Source organism: Cupressus sempervirens, chromosome 10, assembly GCF_028749045.1.
Source record: "Cupressus sempervirens isolate cs-2001-9-10 chromosome 10, ASM2874904v1, whole genome shotgun sequence".
Taxonomy (NCBI): domain Eukaryota; kingdom Viridiplantae; phylum Streptophyta; class Pinopsida; order Cupressales; family Cupressaceae; genus Cupressus; species Cupressus sempervirens.
In genome coordinates this window covers 384,799,412-384,823,226 of record NC_143127.1, presented here as the reverse complement: position 1 = coordinate 384,823,226, position 23,815 = coordinate 384,799,412, and the positions used below count along the sequence as shown (strand labels likewise).

The 23,815-nt window shown below is 36.1% G+C and overlaps 1 protein-coding gene across 2 annotated transcripts in view; it reads right to left on the bottom strand.

Annotated features, from left to right (window-relative positions):
* LOC149534278 (long-chain-fatty-acid--[acyl-carrier-protein] ligase AEE15, chloroplastic-like) overlaps nt 1-23,815 on the bottom strand; it is a 355,752-nt gene that overhangs the window by 81,261 nt on the left and 250,676 nt on the right. For both annotated transcript variants that reach the window (XM_089803121.1, XM_089803120.1), the window contains 5 exons: nt 15,689-15,794; nt 15,378-15,536; nt 15,190-15,243; nt 15,033-15,113; nt 1,583-1,720 (listed from right to left, as the gene is read on the bottom strand). In XM_089803121.1, coding sequence (XP_089659247.1) covers nt 1,583-1,720; nt 15,033-15,113; nt 15,190-15,243; nt 15,378-15,536; nt 15,689-15,794 — 538 coding nt within the window. The remainder of the gene's footprint in view (nt 1-1,582; nt 1,721-15,032; nt 15,114-15,189; nt 15,244-15,377; nt 15,537-15,688; nt 15,795-23,815) is intronic.

Here is a 23,815-nt window from a genome sequence, read left to right as displayed (position 1 = left end):
CAATGAGTGTGCTATGATGCTGATAACTGGATCCAAAAGGACATATGCATGATTTATGTGATATCTAGTTATGGTTTATGTTTAGGAATTCTGAGAGATTCAATGAGATTCTCAACATGAGACTTTTATGATTTGGAATTCAATGTCCCTACTGTTATAATGATATATAGAAGGATACTATTGATGATTTTGAGTTATGCTCCAAACTCTTCTTTTGTGATTACTTTGACTATGAAGATTTTATGAGGACCTTTTATGGTTATTTGATTTGTGATGCTTTTTTTTGAATTTTCAATTTGGAGCACAAGAGTGGTTTTCTAGGAGTATGGTTAGGGGAGTGGCTCACAATGGGGGATGAGGCCCTAAGTGGCTGCCAAGATGACCTACTGCGAGTAGATAATCCAGTGATAATAAATTTTTGGGATGCATTAGTATCAAAATGAATTTGTCCATATTCAAAACTTGTTCTTAGTTTCATGGGCCTAAATGGTAATAGTCATGTATGGTATGCATTGCTAGTAGTAATGTTAGGGAACCTAAAAGGACTTTGCTACCTAAGTAATGTTTAGCATTCATATTTGCATTTAATGTAATGTATCATTGATGAGTTAATGTTATATGTAGTTATAAATTTATAATTGTAGTGTTAGCTGCACTCTTTGGTTTCAAAAAAAAAAGTATTCTTTGATTTTGAGTTGTCCTCTTCGGTTCCTTGGTAGGGGCACTTGATAGTTTACAAATCATAGATTTTTTTTTCGAATAATGGCAGAACACATGTACAGGAAGGGAAAGCAGATGTTCAAATTGTTTTCACCGATTCAATGAAATTTATAGTGAGGATGTTAGGTTTGTTTCAAATATTAACAAAAGCTATTGCCTATCAATTGATTAATACAAAATCATTACGTTGTTTTGAATTTTAATCTAACCTAGTAAGTTGATCAGCAATAATACATTGGTTTTAATTGGTTATTTTAATTATGAATCTCGTACGGCAATTTGTGTTATATTTCTTATGAATGTGAAATAAATGCTCTAGCATATTTATTCTCTTGGCATTCTGTCAAACAGTTGCCAAAAGAATTACAAAGTACCATATATATCAAGAAACCCATAAAATCATCATAAGGAATCTTACAAGCTCTTGGAAGCTTAAGGAACATTCAAAAGATATGGTGCAGGAAAAAGCTATGAAGAATTTAGAGTTCCTATCACTGGAAAGGCCAGCTTGGTAATTGCAAATCATCCCATTTAAGTTGACACATTTTAAAAGTGGAAATTTGGCTATTATCATGTCTGTGATTCTGTATTTGTTTATAATCCTTCTACGCACTGATCACAGCTTACTGTGTTAAGTATACTTTTACCTATATTCATACAGTTTTTTCTGCCTACTGAAAACAAAATTCCCAAACAAATTAAAAGGAGATATGTGGAACCAAGTTTAACAATAGTCACAAGATCACACTTTAGTTGTATTGCATGCTAGAAATTATAAAAATAGTAATTAAGATAGTTGATGAAATATTTGAATTTTTCCCTCATTCCTGCAAATGGCCATCCAATTATTAGAAATACCTGCCTTGTAATATCCTTTCATAATTTGAGGTCCACGAACTTTGACAATACCCTTTGAACCTGCTGGGAGTTTGTTTCCAGTTTCGGAGTCAAAAATTTCCACCTCAGTAGCAGGAAGAGCTCTACCCACTGTCCCAAGAACCTTCACACATCCAACAATAGCTATCAATTTAATTAGAAACTGATTGTGATGATCATTGATTGTCAAGAGATATATAAAAGTTCCATTCTAAGTAGAAAGAAACTTTTAAAAATATCACATGGAGTTGAATGAAATATCAAATATGTAACAGAAGATGATGAAGACAACAAAAAAATTAAAAATTAAAGAGATGGAGAAACAAGAAATGGTAAAGAAAATTATATAAATGTCCACAAATAATCAGAGTATATAAATGGAACTCAGAAGTATCACCAAATATAATACAGAAGTAGAGTTAAAAAATCACATGTTATGAAAGTATCAAAACAGGAAGGTGATAAGGAAAGAAAAAAATGAAAACAAGAGTGGTAGAGTGTGTGATACATATTTAGTGTGTAATATCTCCTTTCTAGATTAGGATTTCATTATAAACAATAAAAATAAATTAATGAACAAATAAATAATAATAATAAATCATATTATACTTTAATATTAAATTAACTCTATTATTCATATAATAATGAAAGAGTACAATTTATTTAATATAATAGAATATTAATAATCAGTGAAAATAGTAATATAATAATATAATTAATGAATAATACAATCATTTCTAAATATTAATAAAGATACACTAATATAGATATAATAATCAATAACTAATACTATATCATTTCAAAATATTATATGAATAAAGAAATTAACCTAAATCCATTCAACACTATGAACTTTCATTCCATTTGATTAATGTTTATGGCCCTACCCCTATGTCTGATAAACAAAGTTTATGACCTACTCTTACAAGGTTTATCTAACAATTAGTAGGTGCCAAATTTATTATTGCCGGTGACTTTAATGTCATTCTTCATCCTATGGATAAGTATGGAGGTATTATTCCCCCACCTAGAGCTACCCAGGACTTTAATGACTCTATTAACAATAATGCTCTATTTGATGTTCCCCCACAAGCTGGATCTTTCACTTGGACTAATAGAAGAGTTGGGTTCCACCAAATTGTAGCTAGATTGGATAGATTTTTGTGTTCACAATGTTGGAAATTGGCGAATTATACTATCCAATTGGATATACTACCATATTTAGAATCTAACCATCTCCCTATTCAGTTGTCCATTCTTCCATCAGATTCTCCTCTTACTAGTTTATCTAGACCATCTTTTAAGTTTGAAAGTGTATGGTATCGTCATCCCCACTTCAATGGCCTCTTAAAACAATGGTGGAAGGATGCTCCACTAGAGCGAGGAACCAAAATGTTTCAGTTTCACAACACAATGCAATATGTTAAAGCGCTTATCAAGATTTGGAATAAACATGTTTTTAAAAATATTTTTGAGGAGAAAAAGGTGGTAGAAGAAAAACTAGCTGAGATTAATGAACATATTTTACTCCATGGTTTAAATGCTGATATGCATTCAAGACAGAAGAATTTGCAAGAGAAATGCTTTGAATTATGTAAGCGAGAAGAAGAGTATTGGAGAGAAAAGCCTAGAGAATTGTGGCTTCAACAAGGGGACTAGAATACTGAGTTTTTCCATCCATCTACGAAACAAAAGAAGGCTAATAACATAATCTTTACAATTCATGACCATCTAGGAAATTTGATTTCTGACGCTAAGGGCATCCAAAATGAGAGTGTAAGGCTCTTCTCTAATTTTCTTTCCCCTCCACCATAGGATCCCCCCTCTTCCCACCTTGTGGATGAGATCTTGGATTTTATTCCTTCTTTGATTACACAACAAGACAATTTGATTCTTATGGCCCCTTTTACTCTTTTTGAGATTCATGGTGTAGTATTTTCTATGCTTGTTGATAAGGCACTAGCCATTGATGGGTTCATTGCATTATTTTTTCAAAAATGTTGGGATGTAATTTGTTTTGAATTGCTTGAGGCTCTTGACGAATTTAGGAAAAATGTTTCCATTTTGAAGAACTTTAATTCCACCAATATTGCTCTCATCCCAAAGGTTAATGATCCCTATTCTTTTGCTGATTTCCATCCTATTTCTTTATGTAACACTATCTATAAGATTATCACAAAGGCTATTTACTTGCGACTTAAGCCCATTATTCCAAAAATTATATCAATAGAACAAGAGGGTTTTGTTCCTAGTCGAGAAACAACTGAGGGAGTTATAATAGCCCATGCAACCCTTCATTCCATCAAAGAACATAATATTTCAGCCTTTGTTGTCAAATTAGATATGATGAAGGCTTGCGATAAACTAAATTGGTCTTTTCTTCTTCTAGTCCTTCGTCAGTTTGGTTTTTCTTCTAGGTGGTGTAAATTGATTAAAGCTTGCATTTCTGGTGCACATTTTTCTATTCTCATTAATGGTGCAACAACAGGTTTCGTTGCCTTTTCCCAAGGAGTTCGTCAAGGTGACCCTCTTTCTCCATTCTTGTTTATCATTATGGCAGAAGCTCTCAGTAGACTTATTAACTCTTTTAACCAAAAAGGGTGGTGGAAAGGTATCATTATTATATCTTTGTCCGTAACCCATTCTCTTTTTCTTGACGATACATTACTTTTTGGATCATCTACATATCAAGAATCATAGAGTATGAAGAAAGCCATTGACCTATATACACAAATTTTAGGTCAATGTATCAATGGAACTAAATCTAAAATTTATGTTTTTTATATATCTCAATTAGTTTCTCAAAGAATAATCCCTCTTCTTGGTTTTCCCCGTGATCATTTACCTTCTACTTATCTTGGTGCTCACTTTTTTATGGGATTAAACAAACCCTCTTATTGGAAATCTGTGATTGATCGTATCAATAGTAGAATTAGTGCTTGGAAGGTTCGCTGGTTATCCCTCTCGAGTAGAATTTTGTTTATCAAAACTATTCTTTCTACCATTCCTAACTATTACTTCTCCATTCTACAAGCCCCCAAAGGTATCATCTCTCAAATTGAAAATTTAATCCACACCTTTCTTTGTTTAGATAATATGAATGGTCAAAAGAAAATACCGCTAATTTCTATTCATGCCATGTCAACCTCTTATAGAACAAGAGGTGTCGAACTTCCTAATATTACCAATATAAATAGGGCTTTTGGTGCTAAACTTTTTTGGCAAATGTATGAAAAATCCTCTACCAAATGGTGTTGCCTTTTGCAAGAGAAAGATAACTTGGAACCTTCCAGAGCTCTTATTGTGCTAGACCCGCCAAAGGGGTCTATTAGTTGGGATTTCATGATGGCTTCTCGAGAAGTTATTACTTCATTCATATCATGGCAAGTAAACAATGGGGATAGTGTCAATTTTTGGTTTGATTCATGGAATGGGTTCCCCCCCTTGCCACTATTGATTCTCTAAAGGATTTTTCAAACATAGTGATTCAAGCTTGGGGACATCCTTTTCTACTTATGTCTCAACTATTCATAGGTTCACAGGGCTTGTCATTTGGCAAGACCCCTCATCTCTTCCTATATCCCACAATCAGTTTGCTTCTTTCAAATAAGTTCTAGTTGAAAGGAATGTCTTTATGTCTAATCATCCAGATTGCCTCTTTTGGGTTCTAGCTAAAGATGGTAAATACTCTATTAAACTAGGATACTTGGCTCTCCAACACAATTAGTATAATCAGGCCACATATCGTGCTTTTGAATTCTGCTGGAATAGCTCAATTTTGCCAAAAGCAGGATTCTTTGCATGGCTTGCACTAAAGAACTGTATTTTAACTAGTGATTGTCTTCATAGATTGAACATTTCTAATCACTTTAATTGTGTGCTCTATCTGCAAGTTATAGAAACAACAAATCACCTCCTCTAAACTGCCCTTTTCCCCAAGATTGTTGGTATTTTGTCCTTGATAAGCTTAATTTCCATATGCCATTACCTAATTCTCTATGGGATTTATTCCAAGCATGCCCAATCTTATACTCTAAATCAATGTTTTCATGTCTTTGGAAGTGCATCCCTCCATCTATAGTATGGGCAATTCGGTGGGAAAGAAACAAGAGAATTTTTAGACAGACGTCATCTCCAATACCTCAATTTTTGGAATGATTAGAGTGATCAACCACTGAGCTTGTTAATGCTTCAATAAGTAAATATAAGGGTAAACATGTTTTTTCTCCTTGGGATGGCTATGTTATTCAGTGGTGGAAGGGTTCTCCTGCTCCATTCTGCCCATCCAAGATTCCTCTTATCCGAGCACATTCCAAGTGGATTCCTCTAACCGAGGGTTATTTCAAACTCAATTTTGATGAGGCCTCTAGAGGAAATCCAGGCAACTTTGGCTATGGCATAGTCATTAGAGACTTTCAAGGTCATGTGATTGCAGCAAAATCATCTTCTCTCCCTCAATTTACTAATAACAAAGCTGAGGCCTTGGCCTTGCTTTTTGGTTTGGATCTTGCAAAATCACTTTTTATATCTAAGTTACATGTTGAAGGGGATACATCCATTATTATTAATGCGCGTATTAAACGTCATGTATATAATTGGTCCATACAGTATATATTACATCAAGTATGGTCTCTTCTTGATTCAGTCTCTGAATGTTACATAATGCATACTTATAGAGAAGACAATCTTTTAGCTGATTGTTTGGCTAATTTCAGTACTGACGGGGTTTATATTAACTCTTTACTTTCCCCACTTAACCTCCTTGATCTCCCCAACTTGGTAAATATTATGACAAAAGAATATGTTTAGAATAAGGTTGAGTCCTCCTCATATATATATATATATATATTTGATAGTAAGTCATGACTTCTCTATGATTTTACATGTTTTTTCTTTTATGGATCTCACTTGTTCTTTTGAGATATTATATGCAGGTTAGGATCTTGGATTACACTTGCATCAGATGGCTTTCTAATATCATGGTCTTACTTGGAGTTTTGGATGTAGATTAGTGATGGTAATCTCTGTGATAGTTTTTGGCTGGGCTCTGGGTCTTGTCTCTGGCACCAATCAATGAATTGTATTCATATGAGTTTTGGGCTCTTTATAATTACTATATTCTCAATTTGGGAATCTCTAGGACAAGATTCATTAGTGTTGATAGATACTCTCTTTTGATGTAGTATTTCTTCTTCTGCATCCCTTTTTTGTGTCAGGCAATGACTAGAGTTTTTCTTTTCTGGTTCTTTTCTCCAGGAGCTTTTTTGAACCAATTATTATTAATATAAATATAATGTTTCGCCAAAAAAAGAAAAGAAATTAATCTCATATTATTAATATCAATTTAGATATCCTATTAGTATTGACTATTGCTGATTTTATTAACAAATTCAACATACTGAAAGGGAAGCTAATGATAAAGCAGCAATATTATGTATCTATAAAAGTCAAACTATGTTAAAGACAACTCAGCAGCACAATAGATAGCAACTCTAAAACAACAATATAATATTAATTTGATATGAATTTGTCAATGGGAAAGTAATTCAGTCTTAAAGAGGTGTGATCTTATGAGGTTCGTTAAGATAACAAAACCCTTCCAAAAGGTATGATTATGACTGACATGTGACAAGTCAGCAAACAGAAAAGAAATGTAATATAAGTAGCAGTTTGTTTATGTTAAATATTAAGGGGTGTGATCCATTTCTAAAGGGGTGACTTCTCTTGTTAAGGCAGGAAATTGTTCAGAAAGTTAAAGGTATATATGTAGAAAGAAATTGAAAATGTAAGGGTAATGATTATTAATATATTGGTTCCTCTTCACAAAGAAAAAAATAGAAAATGAGACAAATCTTTACATTGAAAGTAGGTGTTGTGGACAACAATTATGCTGTACGTATTCATTAGTTTGATAACCAATTATAGAATGATATATCTGAGTTTTCCTGAGGGAAACAAACAGAGGAAAATATAAAAGCATGGAAAGAAGTGAGTGAAAAAAAGACAAAGAAAAGTAGCCATTCAGAGAGCATTTGGCATAGTCCAGTCAGCTATAATAGCAATTCTGGAGGATAAAGTCAGCAGTTGTAAACATCATAGAGGGAGTTAAAAATAAAATAAATACGAGTAGATTATATTTCAGCCAGAAATATCGAACAAGAGATTTTGGGAAAGAAAATAAAAATAAAAGTATATATATATATTAAACACATAAGCAGATTTGTAAAATTGATGAAATACAAACAGCAACACATATTAAGAGGCATCCAGAGTCGGGAAGTATTTAGGAATCAGATTATTGGACCATCTTATAGACTTATGGGGAAGTCATCCAATTACAAACAAACCATCAGATTATACTCATATTGATATATGGATATCAATATTATCTTTCAATGTTGCATAGAACCGGACTCATATAGAAAAGATTAATCGCAATCTGTACATAGAATTATATTGCATCCACTACATATTAGCATTTCCAGATCTATTCTATATATCAGCAATTCATTGTCATTATAATCCATCAGTTCTGCAAAAAAGATTTATAAAATAGAGCGAGCATAAGAATCTCCAAGTTGATCATCAATCTAAATTTTACAGTTTGTAAGGGAATTAATTTTGCATTTACCAAGGCTTTAATGGAAAGAGAATTCTAGCATTAGCAATTATAAGTAAACAGTCCCAAAAGTCTAGTAGTTGAACATAAGGAAGCATTATAAGGTATCAATATATTGCAACTTAACAGGTATACTCCATTGTTTTTAAGTAGGGACATTACAGATGAAGAAATTGACAAAATGAGCAATCACAATTGATGGCTTAATAGTAATTTCTATAGTTCCTATAGTTCTTATCGGGCCTCTTTCAAGATGATATTGGTTCGGCCGCCATTGTTTTGGTTACTGAGACTTGTGAGAGTCTTGTCCGCCGTCTCCTTGGTATACTAGGTTTTCACTGGTTGTTTGCTTTCAAAGATGAGGTCAGGTTTTTGGGTGGGGGGTCATTTGTCTTGTCAGGGATCACCTTCTCAGGGTCACTTCTATTATATACTTTGACAACTTTGCTAGATTCCTATGGATCCATCTTTAGGGTTGAGGACTCTTCTACTAGGGACACCTTCATTGCAGTTTGCTATTTTCCACCGGCCGCTTTGCCTTATGCTATCGATAGTGTTAAGGAGGGGGGACATCTTGTTGACTTGCAGGATTGTATCAACAGGTTCTCGGGTATGGGGAAAATTATTATCTTGGGGGACTTCAATTTCTAGACCAGAGACTTACAGACCCTTCATGACTGGGTGACTGATTCAATTTGAACTACAGAGTTAGATCCTGATTCTCCATCTTTACAACACCTCTTTGACGATAGCGATGGCCCACCAACTCGGTACGATCGTCACTTGCTACAATTATGTGAGTACTTGGATTTGGTGATTCTAAATGGAATCTACTTTCTTAGACCCAATCTCTTCACTTGTTAGCCCCATTGTGCTTGTTCAACCATGGTGGACTACGCCCTCTCTTGCACCTCCTTCATCCCTTTTGTTAGCTTCTTCTGCATCTCCTGTCTCCCCCCGGTCAACCACTCCCTTCTTTGCCTCACCCTCAACACCACCCCTGCCCCCCTCCTTGGCATTGCATCTTACTCCCACTGTTTTTCCCTTTGCTGAGGGTAACTATGACCTTTTCACCTCCCACCTTAGGTGGTCTCTTCCCTAGTTGCTCTTCACTAACACCTCTTGTGCCTTTTCCAGGTTAGATCACCTTGCTACTATCATTCTGGAGTACGCCGATATCTCCTTTCCCCACCACGTCACCCCCTCCTACAACCCCCACTGCTTGTGATCTTGCCCATTAACCTAGTGGTTTGACAAAGATTATAAGTCCTTCCATCGCTCGGTCTGCACTACTTTCTCCTACTAGGCCCCTTTGTTTCCCCAACTGAGGCTCTCTTATTGCCGCCTTCTTCACCATAAGAAGAGCCACTTTTTCATCTCACAGTGCAGGTCCCTTTGTGCCTCCCACTTGTCCACCCAGCTCTTTTGGCGTACCCTTCTCCTCTGTGACCCCCTCCTCCCTTCCAACCTAGATCCTTGCATGCTCTCCTCCCACACCTCCACACTCCACACTCCCACTCCTCCAGCTCTTTTGGCGTACACTCTACAACATCCTTGGCCAGCCCCCTATCCACCTGACCCCCACTTCCTGTTGTTATCTTTTCACCTTCACCAACATTTGTAAGGTTGTTAGATTCATGCATAGTGGCAAAGAAATTGACGAGAAAGGGCTCTAGGTGGAATTCTTCAAGATAGGTATCTCAGTCTTGGGCTCATTATTTACTGTGCTCTTTAATACAGTTATTTGCACTGGTTTCCCCTCCTCTTGGTCATGGCACATCATCCATTTGATCCACAAAGCAAGGCCAACTTTGGACCCTAACAATTATAGGATCATCACGATTAATCAAACCTTTGCTAAGCTCTATGCTACTATTCTACATAACATCTTTCTAGGGAATTCGACAGACGACATTGTCCGGTTAGAGTTTAGGCTACTTTTGGGAGAGACTTTTAGACTATGGACCACATCTTGAATCTTCGTGCTATCATTGAAGAGGATTGACACCATTCGGTGAAAGTGTACTATTTCTTTGTGGACTTTTCGAAGACTTTGACTTTGTTCCACGAGTGGCCTTATTTCAAAGACTTCAGGATTTCGCGATTCCAAAGATTCTGTTGATTGTTATTATGAGATTATATGAGTGTGTTGTTAGTCAGTTTAGAGCAACTTGGGATTCTCAAAACCTATTTAGAGCACTATTGAGGTGAAGCAAGGATGGCCGCTTTCACCCACTTTGTTTGATATATACATTGACAAGCTCGAGGCTTTCCTCAGGGACTTCTTGCTCCTCGATGATGGAAGCTGTCTACTAGGTCCTGTTATCCATCCTCCTATTTTTTAATGACATGGTCCTTTTAGCCTCCTACCTCGAGGGCCTGCAACACCTTTTGGATGGTATTGCTTCCTTTTGTGACTTGAGATGGCTTACAGTTAACCTAGCTAAGATCCAGATTATGGTCTTCAACTGTTTGAAGACCTCTCATCTACACTTCTTTTACGGAGATAGAGATTTCATCTACTTACACCTATTTGGCCGTCAAAATTTCTAGACCCCATTTCAATATGAGACCAACCATGCAATCTCGGCTGAACAAAGGCTTGAGCTCCCTAACTTTGCGTGAGAGACAGTGCTTCCGACATCCCTTTTCAAACAATGGGTCACGATGTCCATCACAGATTCTTTGATTCAATTGATTGCTCTTTATGGCTCTTTGGTTTGAGACCCCTCCCTCCTTGCCCTTGACACATCATTAGGTGCCATTAGACTACCCCTACTAACATCATTTTGGCCGAGTTTGGTGCTCACCCCTCATGCTTTGGACCATCTTCAACCTGACTTGGTTCTTTCACCAACTTTGGGGGTTTGTTGACTCTGATGAGGGTCGGAACAGATATTCTTAGTTGGTGTATCGATCGTCAAAGCCGATCACAGTGACCGTCCCTACTAGTCGGCCCCATTGTTGGTATGCTCAAGCCTCTGCTCTTCTTGGTTCTATTGGCAATGAGATTCACCATCTCCCTCCATTCCAATACTTGTTGGATGCCCCTACTCATCTCCTCCCTACCCAATTGGAGTTGAATGGGAACACTCGAATGGGAATTTAGAATAGATATATCTACATGACCTAGATTGATCCCCTACGGGGTCTTCATTCAAGGATGGCCTTTTATGCTAAGCACTACATTGACCTTCAAGATAGGATCATTATGCACTCTTCCTACATCAAACGACATCAAAGTCACGCTCTGTGTATCCCCCTAGGCTCCTTCAGGGTGGGCTCCCATTAGCTTTGCATCCAGACCAATCACCAGAGTGACTGCTGTGATCGGATTTGCTAGCTTTGTGACATAGAGTTGGTTGAGATAGAGCTACACTTTTTATTCCACTGCCCCATCTATTATTAGATCCACAGGAGGTTCTATTATCTCTTTGAGGACTACCAATCCTTACCTTCTTTCTTTACATACACCAACTAGTAGTGCTTAGCACTTTACCTCTACAAAGCAACGTGTCTTCGGGATCACACTTTGCAACTTCAGTCCCCCTTGAGACATGGTTCTGATCAGCTCATCACTTCCTTCTTTCCGTTGGTTGCCCCTGCTAGAGGCACCAAGAGGTCACTAGATGAATATACTCCTGATCATGCCAGGTCTATGAAGCCTCGTAGAGACCATACACATAGACGACAACCCTCCACCCACAGTGGTACTCGAAGACGGTCTCGGTCTAGGTATTGGATGCCCTCTCGCTCTGTTGGTTACCCCTTAGTTTTGGGTTACTTCTTCTTGGCCGTTTGACTATTGTTGGTTGTTCTCCACCACTCTCAGCCTTCAGGTAGTGCCTCTCTTGTCTCTTTGGTTTTGATTGTTAACTTTTTGCCCATGCACCATTTGGTGTCCCCTTTGTTTATGTCTCCTTGTTGTAACTTTCAATCCCTTAGACCCTTTTGGTGGTCTCTTCTTGGACTTAAATATCTTATCATAAGTGTCTTCATTTTCCTGTATTGCATCTAACTATGTTGCTTCTATTTGATGGTTTGATCAACTTTGCATCCTGAAGAATTCTCATCTCAAATCATCGTCTTTTGATGTTGATGCTTGACTAGGAGAAATGGGTGAATATCAGCAAAAAATGACCATAAAAGTTGAAATTTCACTTCAAAAAGTGTGACTATAATGTCCAAGCACTAGACAGAAAAGTTTGAGGTCAAAACTTGGGAGCCCAAGCCTAAGACTCAGAGTGTTGGATGGGGTGTTGTACAAGTACTCACCAAGACTTGGCACAAAATGTAATATCCTTTACCAATTCTCATGTAAAACTGAAATCTTTATTCTTTGGTCTGACCTTATGAATGAATGCTTGTTTCCATAAGACAACATTGAGCTCTTAATGTTTTCCAATGGTATGCACATTCAACATAATTACCATGCTGCTACAAACCAGCAGATATGAAAACTTTCATCTCACAGTTTACATAATAGAAATCATAAATGATATCATATTTTAGCTGTTTCAAATTGCTCCCAGCTAACTCTACCATTCACATACAAATCAATGTTTCATTGCAATAGTAATGTGCAGAGATAAAATCTGATATAGAAGATTGGGAACTGAATACAATATTCTGTGCACTTTTGTGACTGATTTATGCTTCTTTCATATTATAATTGCATCAGCTGCTAAGATAGCTTTATGCCCATTACACCACCAACCTCCCTTTCGTCCAAGTCAATTGTGAAAAAACCATGGATCTTCTATATATATCACCTGGAGCAGCCAAGAGTGACTTTAAACACTAGTATTGACCTGTTCAGTGAGGTGGCTATACTTGGATTATATCATAATACCATGCTCGATCCATATCAAAGTTACAATTTCTGATAACAACTGTTATACTCACATCATATCCAACTTGCCAGCACGCTGGAATATGACAGAATCTGTGAAATACATTCAATAGATCCGCAAAAAAGTATTTCCACACCCAGGCATTAACAGATATCTCTGTCTCATGTGATTCATGGCAAACATTACACTTAAGGGAATATATATATATATATATATATATATATATATTCACTGTAATCCTTTCCAGGCAATAAAAACTCTGCTACTTGAATATTTCACCTTAAACTATATGTATTCCAAAGTATTGCTGACAAAATACATAACCCCAAACAGAAGGCTTAATTTGTGGGTATCCAAATATTTGCACGACATATACTAATATATCCTAAAGTCTCAAACCAAATATTATTGCCATTACAAATGTCTCTGCCCAAATATTCGAGCTTCAACCTTCCCACTCTGATTATGGAGTATGAAATGCTCTAATGACAACCTATAATATTTAATGCGGCTATTATACTCCTCCCTGCAAATACAGAATAAATGATGGGAGCTACGACTAAAGTCTAGACCATAGCAAATAGTCAATGAATTATATGGCTTGATCAATAATTATTATAAACCCTTTAGAGATTCGGGCCCCACAAATAACATGCGGGCTTACTGTCAGCTGCTGTTATGAATCTTCAGAAATATTGGTTCGATGAATTGTGCCTCTAATTAAATAATTCTTCTATGAAATTTTGAAGCCGATAATAATATTTTAGAAACAGATTCAAATACCTTATCTCTTTGTAAATTTGACTCTATAAGGGACTCTACCAATCTGCCCCATGTGAATTCTTGTAATGTTCCTTTTTATATCTCTTCTATGATCCATTCTTGAATGGTCACATCCTTAGGATTTATTAGATTTGTTTTTATTAAGTAAGTTTAAATCTTTAATTTATATTTATTTAATTATAATATATATTATATTTAGTTATTATCTATCTGATTGGATATTTAATTTTATAATTATTAATTATATTTTGATATTGTTATTTATTCATTAAATATCCTTTGGTAGATCGAATTTTAGTCAATGGATTATATATATAATATTATTATTAATAATACTTTCATCATAATAATAATAATTATAATTACATTGTATAAAGATTATTTTAATCAACATAATAATTATTAAGATTATAATGATATTTTCTTTATTTATATTTTCTAATCTTATATTTAACTATAATATTATTAAAATCCATCTCAGAAATGGGGACATTACACAAAGACACTAATAATTGAGTTTGTACCTTGAAATTTAAACCCCTCCCTACATCAAATGTGATGGCATTTCTTAGATACAAGTTGATAGACAATATATATGGTACCATGCAATTAAATATATAAATAATATGTTAGAGTTTGAGTCCAAGGCTAAAAAAGGTTTGCAGAATCCAAGAAAAGTCCAAGTTTCATTACTATCACTGAAATGACTTTGAATAGGCACAAATATTTGCATTAAATGTACAAAGGAAAGGTGTTTTCTTAGGAGTCATGTTTGAGTAACTTGTACAGAATTTTTCTTTGCATGTTTGCAAAAGAGATATGAATTCTGGAAGAATTGAATCTCTTTACAAGCTAATGAGAGTTCCCTGCCAAACATTTTGGGGCTGCCATTTGTTTGTATTACTACTTAGATCTAGTAGGATGTGCATCCATCTATAACTATGTTCATGGATTTGGGAAATTTACATATTGATATTATGATGCTGGTTTGACATTTTTTTAACAAAGATCACAAAACAAATTTGCTTGTTAAGAAATTTGAAAGAGAAGAAATGAACAGAACCGTCCAAATTTGACACTAGCACATGGATGAGGCAAATAGGATCATTTTGTTGGAAAAACATAGCATTGGTGATTAACATGAAAGGGTATGATTTGTTTCAGTTTGAGTAAAACCATACATTACATTCTATTTGGCGGCTACAAATAACAGGAGATGACTCTGTTAGACCATATCCATTAAGCAAGGTTATGCCGATTGCCTACAAGAGAAAGTAAATATAGGATTAGCCAGTGAACCAAGAAACATTCTAGTGGCTTGTTTAATCAGATGCTTACCTCAAAAAATCGGTCAACATGGGAAGGAAGGCTTCCGCCACCACTTATGCCAGCCTGCATTATCAGTTGAAAACTTTTAAATCTTCAATTCCTATTTCATTTCCTGTTTTTTAAGAAAATGAATGATAACCTTTAACTATGTATTAAAAAAGGACAACTGTGAGTCATATAGGGAAATATAAGCTAACCTTTGTTATCCCAAGTGCTGAATGAATCTTATTGTAGACAAGCTTCTTCCCTAATAAGTGGAATGGCCATAATAAAGCTGCAAAAATTCTAGTGAAAAGCCACTCTGATACAGCAAATGATAATGATTGTTTGTGTCTTGCCCTTGCTAAAGATTTGCCCTTTGGAATATAACATAAAGATAAGATAATCAGAAATAAGAACCTGGATTAAGTTTTGTCAGCTTATTACAACATAAATATGGCCCAAAAATAGTGCCTACTACAACATCCATTTTAATCTCTGAAAAACATCTAAATGATATACTACTTACCTCGTATATCCTCTTGAACTCCATGTAGAAAATGCTGATGTTGATTAAGGTTAGAGCTACAAATTTTCTTGCATTTGAACTTGAAGAAAGTTGCTTCTGAATTCCACTGCAGCAAAACCATGAAACAATCCACGTCTAACATTTGAGAACTTTTTGTGCATTAAAACTCTTGCATTTCTTTGAATCTATATTTCCATGACAAAAAATTGTCAGATAGATAATATATATCAAAGAAGATGGAAAATCAAACTTCTACAATCCTGGGACAGAATGACATCGGATATTCATTTTTCCTTGAAATATATTAAAGAAAACAGATAATGTGTAACAAAGAATGTCCTAACAAATTTAGGGACAAAAATTGTGATTGGTGGTGCAAGTGGGAAGTCCAGCAAAACAGAGTTTGCACAAGATTATGCTTTCAAGTGTATCACAACTCTGACAAAGGCAGGGTGCATTGTTGTACTGGGAAAGGTATCATGATCACTGTGCATCCTAATGTTGGTTAAGGTATGACTTGCAGAAGAGTGAAGATGGATTTCGTGAAGATCTATTCATGAAACCTATGAGGAACAATTTGGAAACCCTACGAAGTTACACAAATTTACACTTGACTACTGACAACTGGGATTGGAAAGATAGCTGTGTCAAAAGATGGAAAACAATGTTAAGTTTCTATAGGATGATGTCATATATATTTTTTCCTGTGAAACATCAGCACTATATATTAAAGAGGCTGTGTCCATTACTTCTGCAGGCATGTTAGGATATCAAGTTGTGCAAGAAAAACCAAAATTTTCAAGAAAAGATAGAAGAGAAAAGACATGCCAATTTGATTGAACATTTGGATTTTCTTGTTTCAATCCAGATTTCTCTTCTTTTGCAAGTTGTAGTTCTGATTTTGCTTGCTTGTTAAAGAGTAGATCGTTTATTCCATTGCAAGTTTTTATTCTGGTTTTCAGTGAAATCAGACATTTATCTTTTAAAATTTCCTTAAACTCGCTATGTTCATGTGGTTAAGTAGTTTGCTGCCTTGATGAAGTTGATATGCACTTTGTGAGAGGATTGATTACGTTAAAAATGAAATGAGCCTCCCTCTTTATATGGGAGCTTGGGGTGAAAGACTGTATTAAACACTTGAGTTTCTTCCAAGGGACCGACCTGGGCATGAATCTGATTTTGATGATTAAATTTAGAATATTTTATTATTTTGCACAATTTAGCCATGATTAGGGCGACCTTTGTGAGATTGAGCATATTTCATGGCAAACTCAGTGAAGATAAATTATCTAATAAATAAGAATATGAGAGGGCCGGAATCCTACCTTATGTCAATGCTGCTAGAATGAGGGGAGGCCAGAATCCAACCTTGTCTCATTCCCTCATAATTCTTCTCTCAGATTTTTGCTTCCACCTTCGTCTCTCCTTTACTAAAAAACTTGGACCTTTTTTCCTTTTGAAAATTTTGCTGGCTAAAGTTTTTAAATCACTAAGATTGCAACTTACAAAATTGTGACTTTAGGCAATGGTGTAGTGTGATAAATCTCTCCTCTTGGCAATAGGGGAGGCTCTCTTCTTACCACAGGTGGCTTCAATAGAAACTTAACCGGAACTTCAAAAATGGGTGGTTCTCATAATCAATTCCCCTTTTTTCAGGAATGATGTGCTAGCAACTTCACTTCTCAAAATTAACAAACAGGTCCTATTGCTATGATAATATTGGTGACTCAGTGGTTGACGTTAGAGTAATTCCTAGGGCAATAGTTAACCATAAACTTTGGTGAAATAATAATAGGAACTCAAAGACTCCTGTCATTATCTCGAAATTCCGACTTAACAAACACTTACTAAGGTGAAAAGTCTCTTAGCTAGTGTCTTTAGAACAACAATAGCTCGAACTAAACCGCAAAGTCTTTAGCTCTTAGTATTTTACAGCCACTATTAATTGTAGCAATTTCACTTTTGAAGCTTATTCTTTCAAAAGGTAAACTGCAAGCTCAAATGATTTGCACAATAAAGCTATAAAATGAAATCAAGAATGATTAAACAATGCAACATATGAAAACATTATTCAATCCCAAGACTTGCAACACAAAGTTTGGAAAGTCTTGCTTCTCTTATTCAATTCTAAAACTTGCACTTTGAAACACAAAGTTTGGAAAGTCTTGCTTCTCTTATTCAATTCTAAAACTTGCACTTTGAAACACAAAGTTTTCACCAATATAATATTGCAAGCATAGCCTCCTTGCTTAAAACAAAAGATGATTATTTACAATGAGCTTTCTCCTTTATATAGGAAAAGAAGAGAGAGAAAGGTGGAGAGAAAAGGGGAAACCCTCAGTCACTTTGACTTATTCAAGGACTACCTATGACTTATTCAAAGTTGCATGCCTAATGCACTTGCAACTCGGTTTCTTGAAGTGACTATACAAGTACATGTTTTCCTGTATTTACATAACGTTTTGCTTCTACATGCAACCTGCTATAAAAAATACACCTATTTCTAAAAAGAAAGTATCCATGACACTTGGATGAAATCTTCACAGAGTATCCACAAACTCCCCAAATTTTTGTAGAGACTCGTGTAGAACTATTGTGTCTAGTTCTCTTGTATGTTGTGCAATAACTGTTACCTTATGAGTTACATTTGCACTTCTAGAAATAACATTATTATACTCTGCCAATTTATTTTGCAGATTATTCAATGAAGTCTTCTAGCTTATTAGTACATCAATCATGCTGAAATCAAAGTTATCTACCTCAAGTTGTAGACAAATAACTCTAGCAATCTCTATCAAAATGCTCTCTTCTTCAGCAAGTTTGTGATTTTCAGCAACTACCTTGCATGTCAATTCTTGAAAGCATCCACTGATCATCCACTCTTGGTTTTGAAGTTGTTCTAACACTACATTACCTTCAGTCACCAACCCTTGTGGAACTTGTTTCCTGTTGACCATAAGAGATGCAAATAATCATAGTACATTTCTTTTGAAGAAATGATTCCACAATGAGCTCTCTCCTTTATATAGGATAATAGGTGAGAGAAAGGTGGAGAGAAAAGGGGGAAACCCTCAACCACCTTGACTTATTCAAGGACTACCTATGACTTAATCAAAGTTGCATGCCTAATGCACCTACAACTTGATTGCATTAAGTGACTATACAAGTACATGTTTACCTATATTTACTTTTACATAACGTTTTCCTTCTACATGCAATCCATCATTAAATCTACACCTATTTCTAAAAAGCATGAAAAAGTAAGTGTCCATGAAACTTGGATGAAACCTTTAGAGAATATCCACAAACTTTTGCAGACTTGCGTAGAACAGTTCTCTTGTATGTCGTGCAATAATTGTTACCATCCAAATTACATTTGCACTTCTAGAAATAACATTACTACACTGCCAATGTATTTTGCAGATTATTCAATGAAGTCTTGTAGCTTGTCAGTACATCAATCATGCTGAAATTGAAGTTATCTCTCTCAAGTTGTAGACAAATAACTCTAAAAATCTCTATCAAAATACTCTCTGCTTCAGCAGGTTTACCATTTTCAGCAACTATTATGCATGCCAATTCTTGAAAGCATCCATTGATCACACACTCTTGGTTTTGAAGTTGTTAAAATGTGACTGCTGCAAAGGTAATAGCATTGCCTATGATGTATTTTTTTTTATAAAAAAATGGAGCGATCGCTCTTGTATTTATATTGAGGATGAGGCAAGGAGAGACATGTCCCTTCATGGGACATGTCTATTATGTGATTAATATAATGATAATTGATTATGTAAGTACATAAATACATACACACACACACATAATATCTTTGAATCATTATTATATTAATTTCTCTTGATAGTATTTTAGATATATATATATATCTATATATATTATATCTCACATAGTAAAATATATATCTTCTGTTTAGTCCCATGGGATTTATCCGATTGAAGCTACGAAACATCAACACTCCCTCTTAGCTAGGGAGGATAAACACATGATATGATATTACCTCAGTGTAATATCAAGAATGACATGTTTAAGAATATATTTGATCAAAAGATATTCACCATTAGATATCATCTCATGATATCAAGAGTAATGCCCTCAGAATATCAAGTCATGTGATATTCACCAAGTACTCAAAATGTCCATAAGGTATCCTCAATGATACTTACCATAGGAACATTATAGTCATGATTTGTTGAAGGAAATTAATCCACCATGCAAGATATAATCTATAATGATTTGCATAGACATCAACCGTATGATATCCATCATGATAGAAGGTTAGACTATTGTAAGACTGTCAGCTTACTATAGTAATCACAAAGTCATGTAGTAACTCACATGACATCCACCATGCTCAGCACAAAGGGTGGAAACAAGGGATTTCACCTCGAACTTCTATCACAGAGAAGAACTCATTAAGCAGATATCAATTTGCTGATCTTTTCATCCAAAATTGCTTATGATAAACTAATAGACTCCCTTTGAATCTCATATCAATCTTCTGAGCTCCTTGTCCAAAGTTACCTTTGAAGTGTCAGACTCCCTTTCAATCTAAGATCAATCTTCTTTTTCCAAAAAGAGCATCCCCTGTAATGATTCGTTTGTCATGTGTGTCTGATAGTAGTTACCCATTGGTCCTGTGTGCCTGATGGCCAACTACTTGTTAGTCCCATGTGCCTGATGGCCAGCTACCTGTTGATCCTATGTGCCTGATGGCCAGTTGCCCGTTGGTCCTATGTGCTTGGTGGGCAGGTACCCGTTGGTCTCGTGTGCCTAGCCAGTTACCCATTGGTCCCATGTGCCTGATGGCCAATTACTCATTGGTCCCATGTGCCTGATGACCAGTTACCCATTGGTCCTGTGTGCCTGATGACCAATTACCCGTTGGTCCCGTGTGGCTGATGGGAAGGTACCCATTGGTCCCATATGCCTGATAGCCAGTTACCTGTTGGTCCCATGTGCCTAATGGCTAGTTACCTGATGGTTGTACAGTATAGCTGAATGGAGTGGACAGTGATGTACAGACTGTTTGGGGTGGGCCGTACAATAGCTTGGAATGAAGTACGAACGGTGGTGTTGATTGGCTGTACGGTAGCCTAGAGAGTCATATGGTATGGAGATGTTGCAGCATGGAAAGAGATGGCCATATGGTATGGTAATGTTGTAGTGCGAGCAGAGATGGGCGTACAAAATGGTAATGTTGCAGCACAGACAGATGCACTACGTGTTGCGCCAAACCAAGGGTAGTGGATGGTGTACCGATAGAAGATGGATTCAATCATGCAACAAAAACTTATAGATTCAAATTCATGAAATAAAGCCAAACAAGAGATTGAACATGAATAATCCTTCAATTAATAATTGCAAAAAGATGGTGCTCCTTCGATTTGCCATATCTAAGTGAAGTATTACATGCAACGGAATAGGGTGAGGATTGAATCCCACCGAACCCAAACAAGCCAAGTCGGGAAGATCTTTCACTTCCAAAATGGAAAACAAAAAAGAATCCCAACGGGAATTCACAGTACAAAGAAATAATCCAAAATGTATACCTACGACTACCTACAAGCCATGCTTAAATACCCATCAGGGAAAACCTTTTCGAGGGTGTACAAAGATAGCCGATGGCAACTCTTACCAACAGAAACTAAAATAAAAATAGGTTCGAGATATATTAAATCAATCGGAACAACAAATACAAATATTAACTTGGGCCCCATATTGATTAATTAAAGTAACAAATTAAAGGTCCTTTTACTATATTATTTAAATTATGGGACCAGTTAATTAATTAATTAAATTAAATTATTACATTAAAAATTGGGGGCATTACAAATCCTCGCTGGCCAAAGATTGCTTGTCCTCGAGTAATACGCAATCTCCAGGATCCCAAACCATGTGCAGATACAAATTGCTATATCTGCTGAAAACTCCATGCTTTTTTAAGATGACAAATTCAATTGAGATGAGTAGACTGCCACACTTTGGTATAAATATTGCTATATCCAAAACCAACAGGATCCTAAGGGCGTCAATCATTAAACACATTGATGTCTAGATCCATAATCTTCATGTAATCATTGATCTCCTTAGGAACTTCACAACATATGTAGATTCTATTATTTTTATAAGGAAGCACTTCACACAAAAAAATTGTAGTCATGCATGACTTAGGCAACACTGAAGGTTAAACTCCATATTCAACCAACTGTGGTTGCTTCGGCAAGGAATCGTCCATAGCATCTCCAGAAAGTTGAACAACCATTGATGAAAACGTCTCATTTGGAGGACCACTAACAAAACCCAAGTTTTCATCAAGATGATTAGTGGATTTTGGTTTGACCATATTTGTGCTGGTATCTTCCTCCAGAATCCATTCCTTCATCTTCGATTTGGGTACCAAATAGATTTTGCCTTTGTGGTAAATGATATCGCCAACCACCTTGTATCTGTCATCCTACACTTGTCCATCCAATAGTTGGCATGCAAAAGTATTCTTGGAGGATTCGACTAACAAATGTGCTCTCCAATCAGCTGGAAATTGAGCCATAGTGTCATCCAAGTTAAAGCTCTCCATTCTCCCAACAAGCTGGCAAAATCACCGGCCGTGATAGCACTATAATGATCCGTTCATCCTGTGTGCCTAATAGCAGTTACCCGTTGGTCTCATGTGCCTGATGGCTAGCTACCCATTGGCCCTGTTGCCTGATGGCCAGCTACCCGTTGATCCTGTGTGCCTGATGGCCAGTTACCCATTGGTCCCATGTGCCTGATGGGAAGGTACCCATTGCTCCGTGTGCCTGGCCAATTACCCGTTGGTCTCGTTTTCCTGATGGGTAGGTACCCATTGGTCTCGTATACTTGATGGCTAGTTACCTGTGTGCTTGATGGGCAGGTACCCGTTGGTCCCATGTGCCTGATGGCCAATTACTCGTTGGTCCCGTGTGCTTGAAATCTAGTTACCTGATGGTCGTACAGTATAGCCGAATGGAGTGATTAGTGATGTATGGATTGTTGGGGGTGGGCCATATGGTAGCTTGGAATGGAGTACAAACGGTGGTGTTAATTGGTTGTACGCTTGGAGAGTCGTACGGTATGGAGATGTTGCAGTACGGACAGAGATGGCCGTACGATATGGTAATGTTGTAGCACGAGTAGAGATGGTCGTACAGAATGGTAATGTTGTAGCACAGACAGATGCACTGTGTGTTGTGTCAAACCAAGGGTAGCAGATGGTGTACTAATAGAAGGTGGATTCAATCATGCAATTACAGATTTGAAATTCATGAAATAAAGCCAAACAAGAGATTGAACATGAATAATCCTTCAATTAATAATTGCAAAAAGGTGGTGCTCTAATTTGCCAGATCTGAGTGAAGTATTACATGCAACGGAATAAGGTGAGGGTTGAATCCCATCGAAACCGAACAAGCCAAGTAGGGAAGACCTTTCACTTTCGAAATGGCGAACAACAAAAAATCCCAATAGGAATTCGTAGTACAAAGAAATTAATCCAAAATGCATACACACGACTACTTACACGCTATGCTTAAATACATGTCAGGGAAAACCTTTCCGAGGGTGAACAAAGATAGCAGATAACAACACTTATCAATGAAAACTAAAATAAAAATAGGTCCAAGATATATTAAATCAATCAGAACCATAAATACAAATATTAACTTGGGCCCCATATTAATTAATTAAAGTGACTAATGAAAGGTCCTTTTATTATATTATTTAAATTCTGGGACCAGTTAATTAATCAATTTAATTAAATTATTACATTAAAAATTGGGGACATTACATCACCATAAAAGATTAAGACATAGAGATCTTATAGTACGTATAGAAATACAAATAAGAGAGAGACTACAATGAGTAGATAAATGTAATACTTATTTGTACATCGACATCCTTGATTGTCCTCTTCATCACTGATGTGTTCATCTTGTGACTTTATCTAAGTTACTGATACCAGTGTTAGGAGTAAGGTATTTCAATTCTCCTCCCCATATCACAATATTGTTTCTCCTCCTTGCTCAGGTATGGACTTATTCATTAATTTAAATATCCTTTATTTGAAAGGACCCCATCATGACGACTTTGATA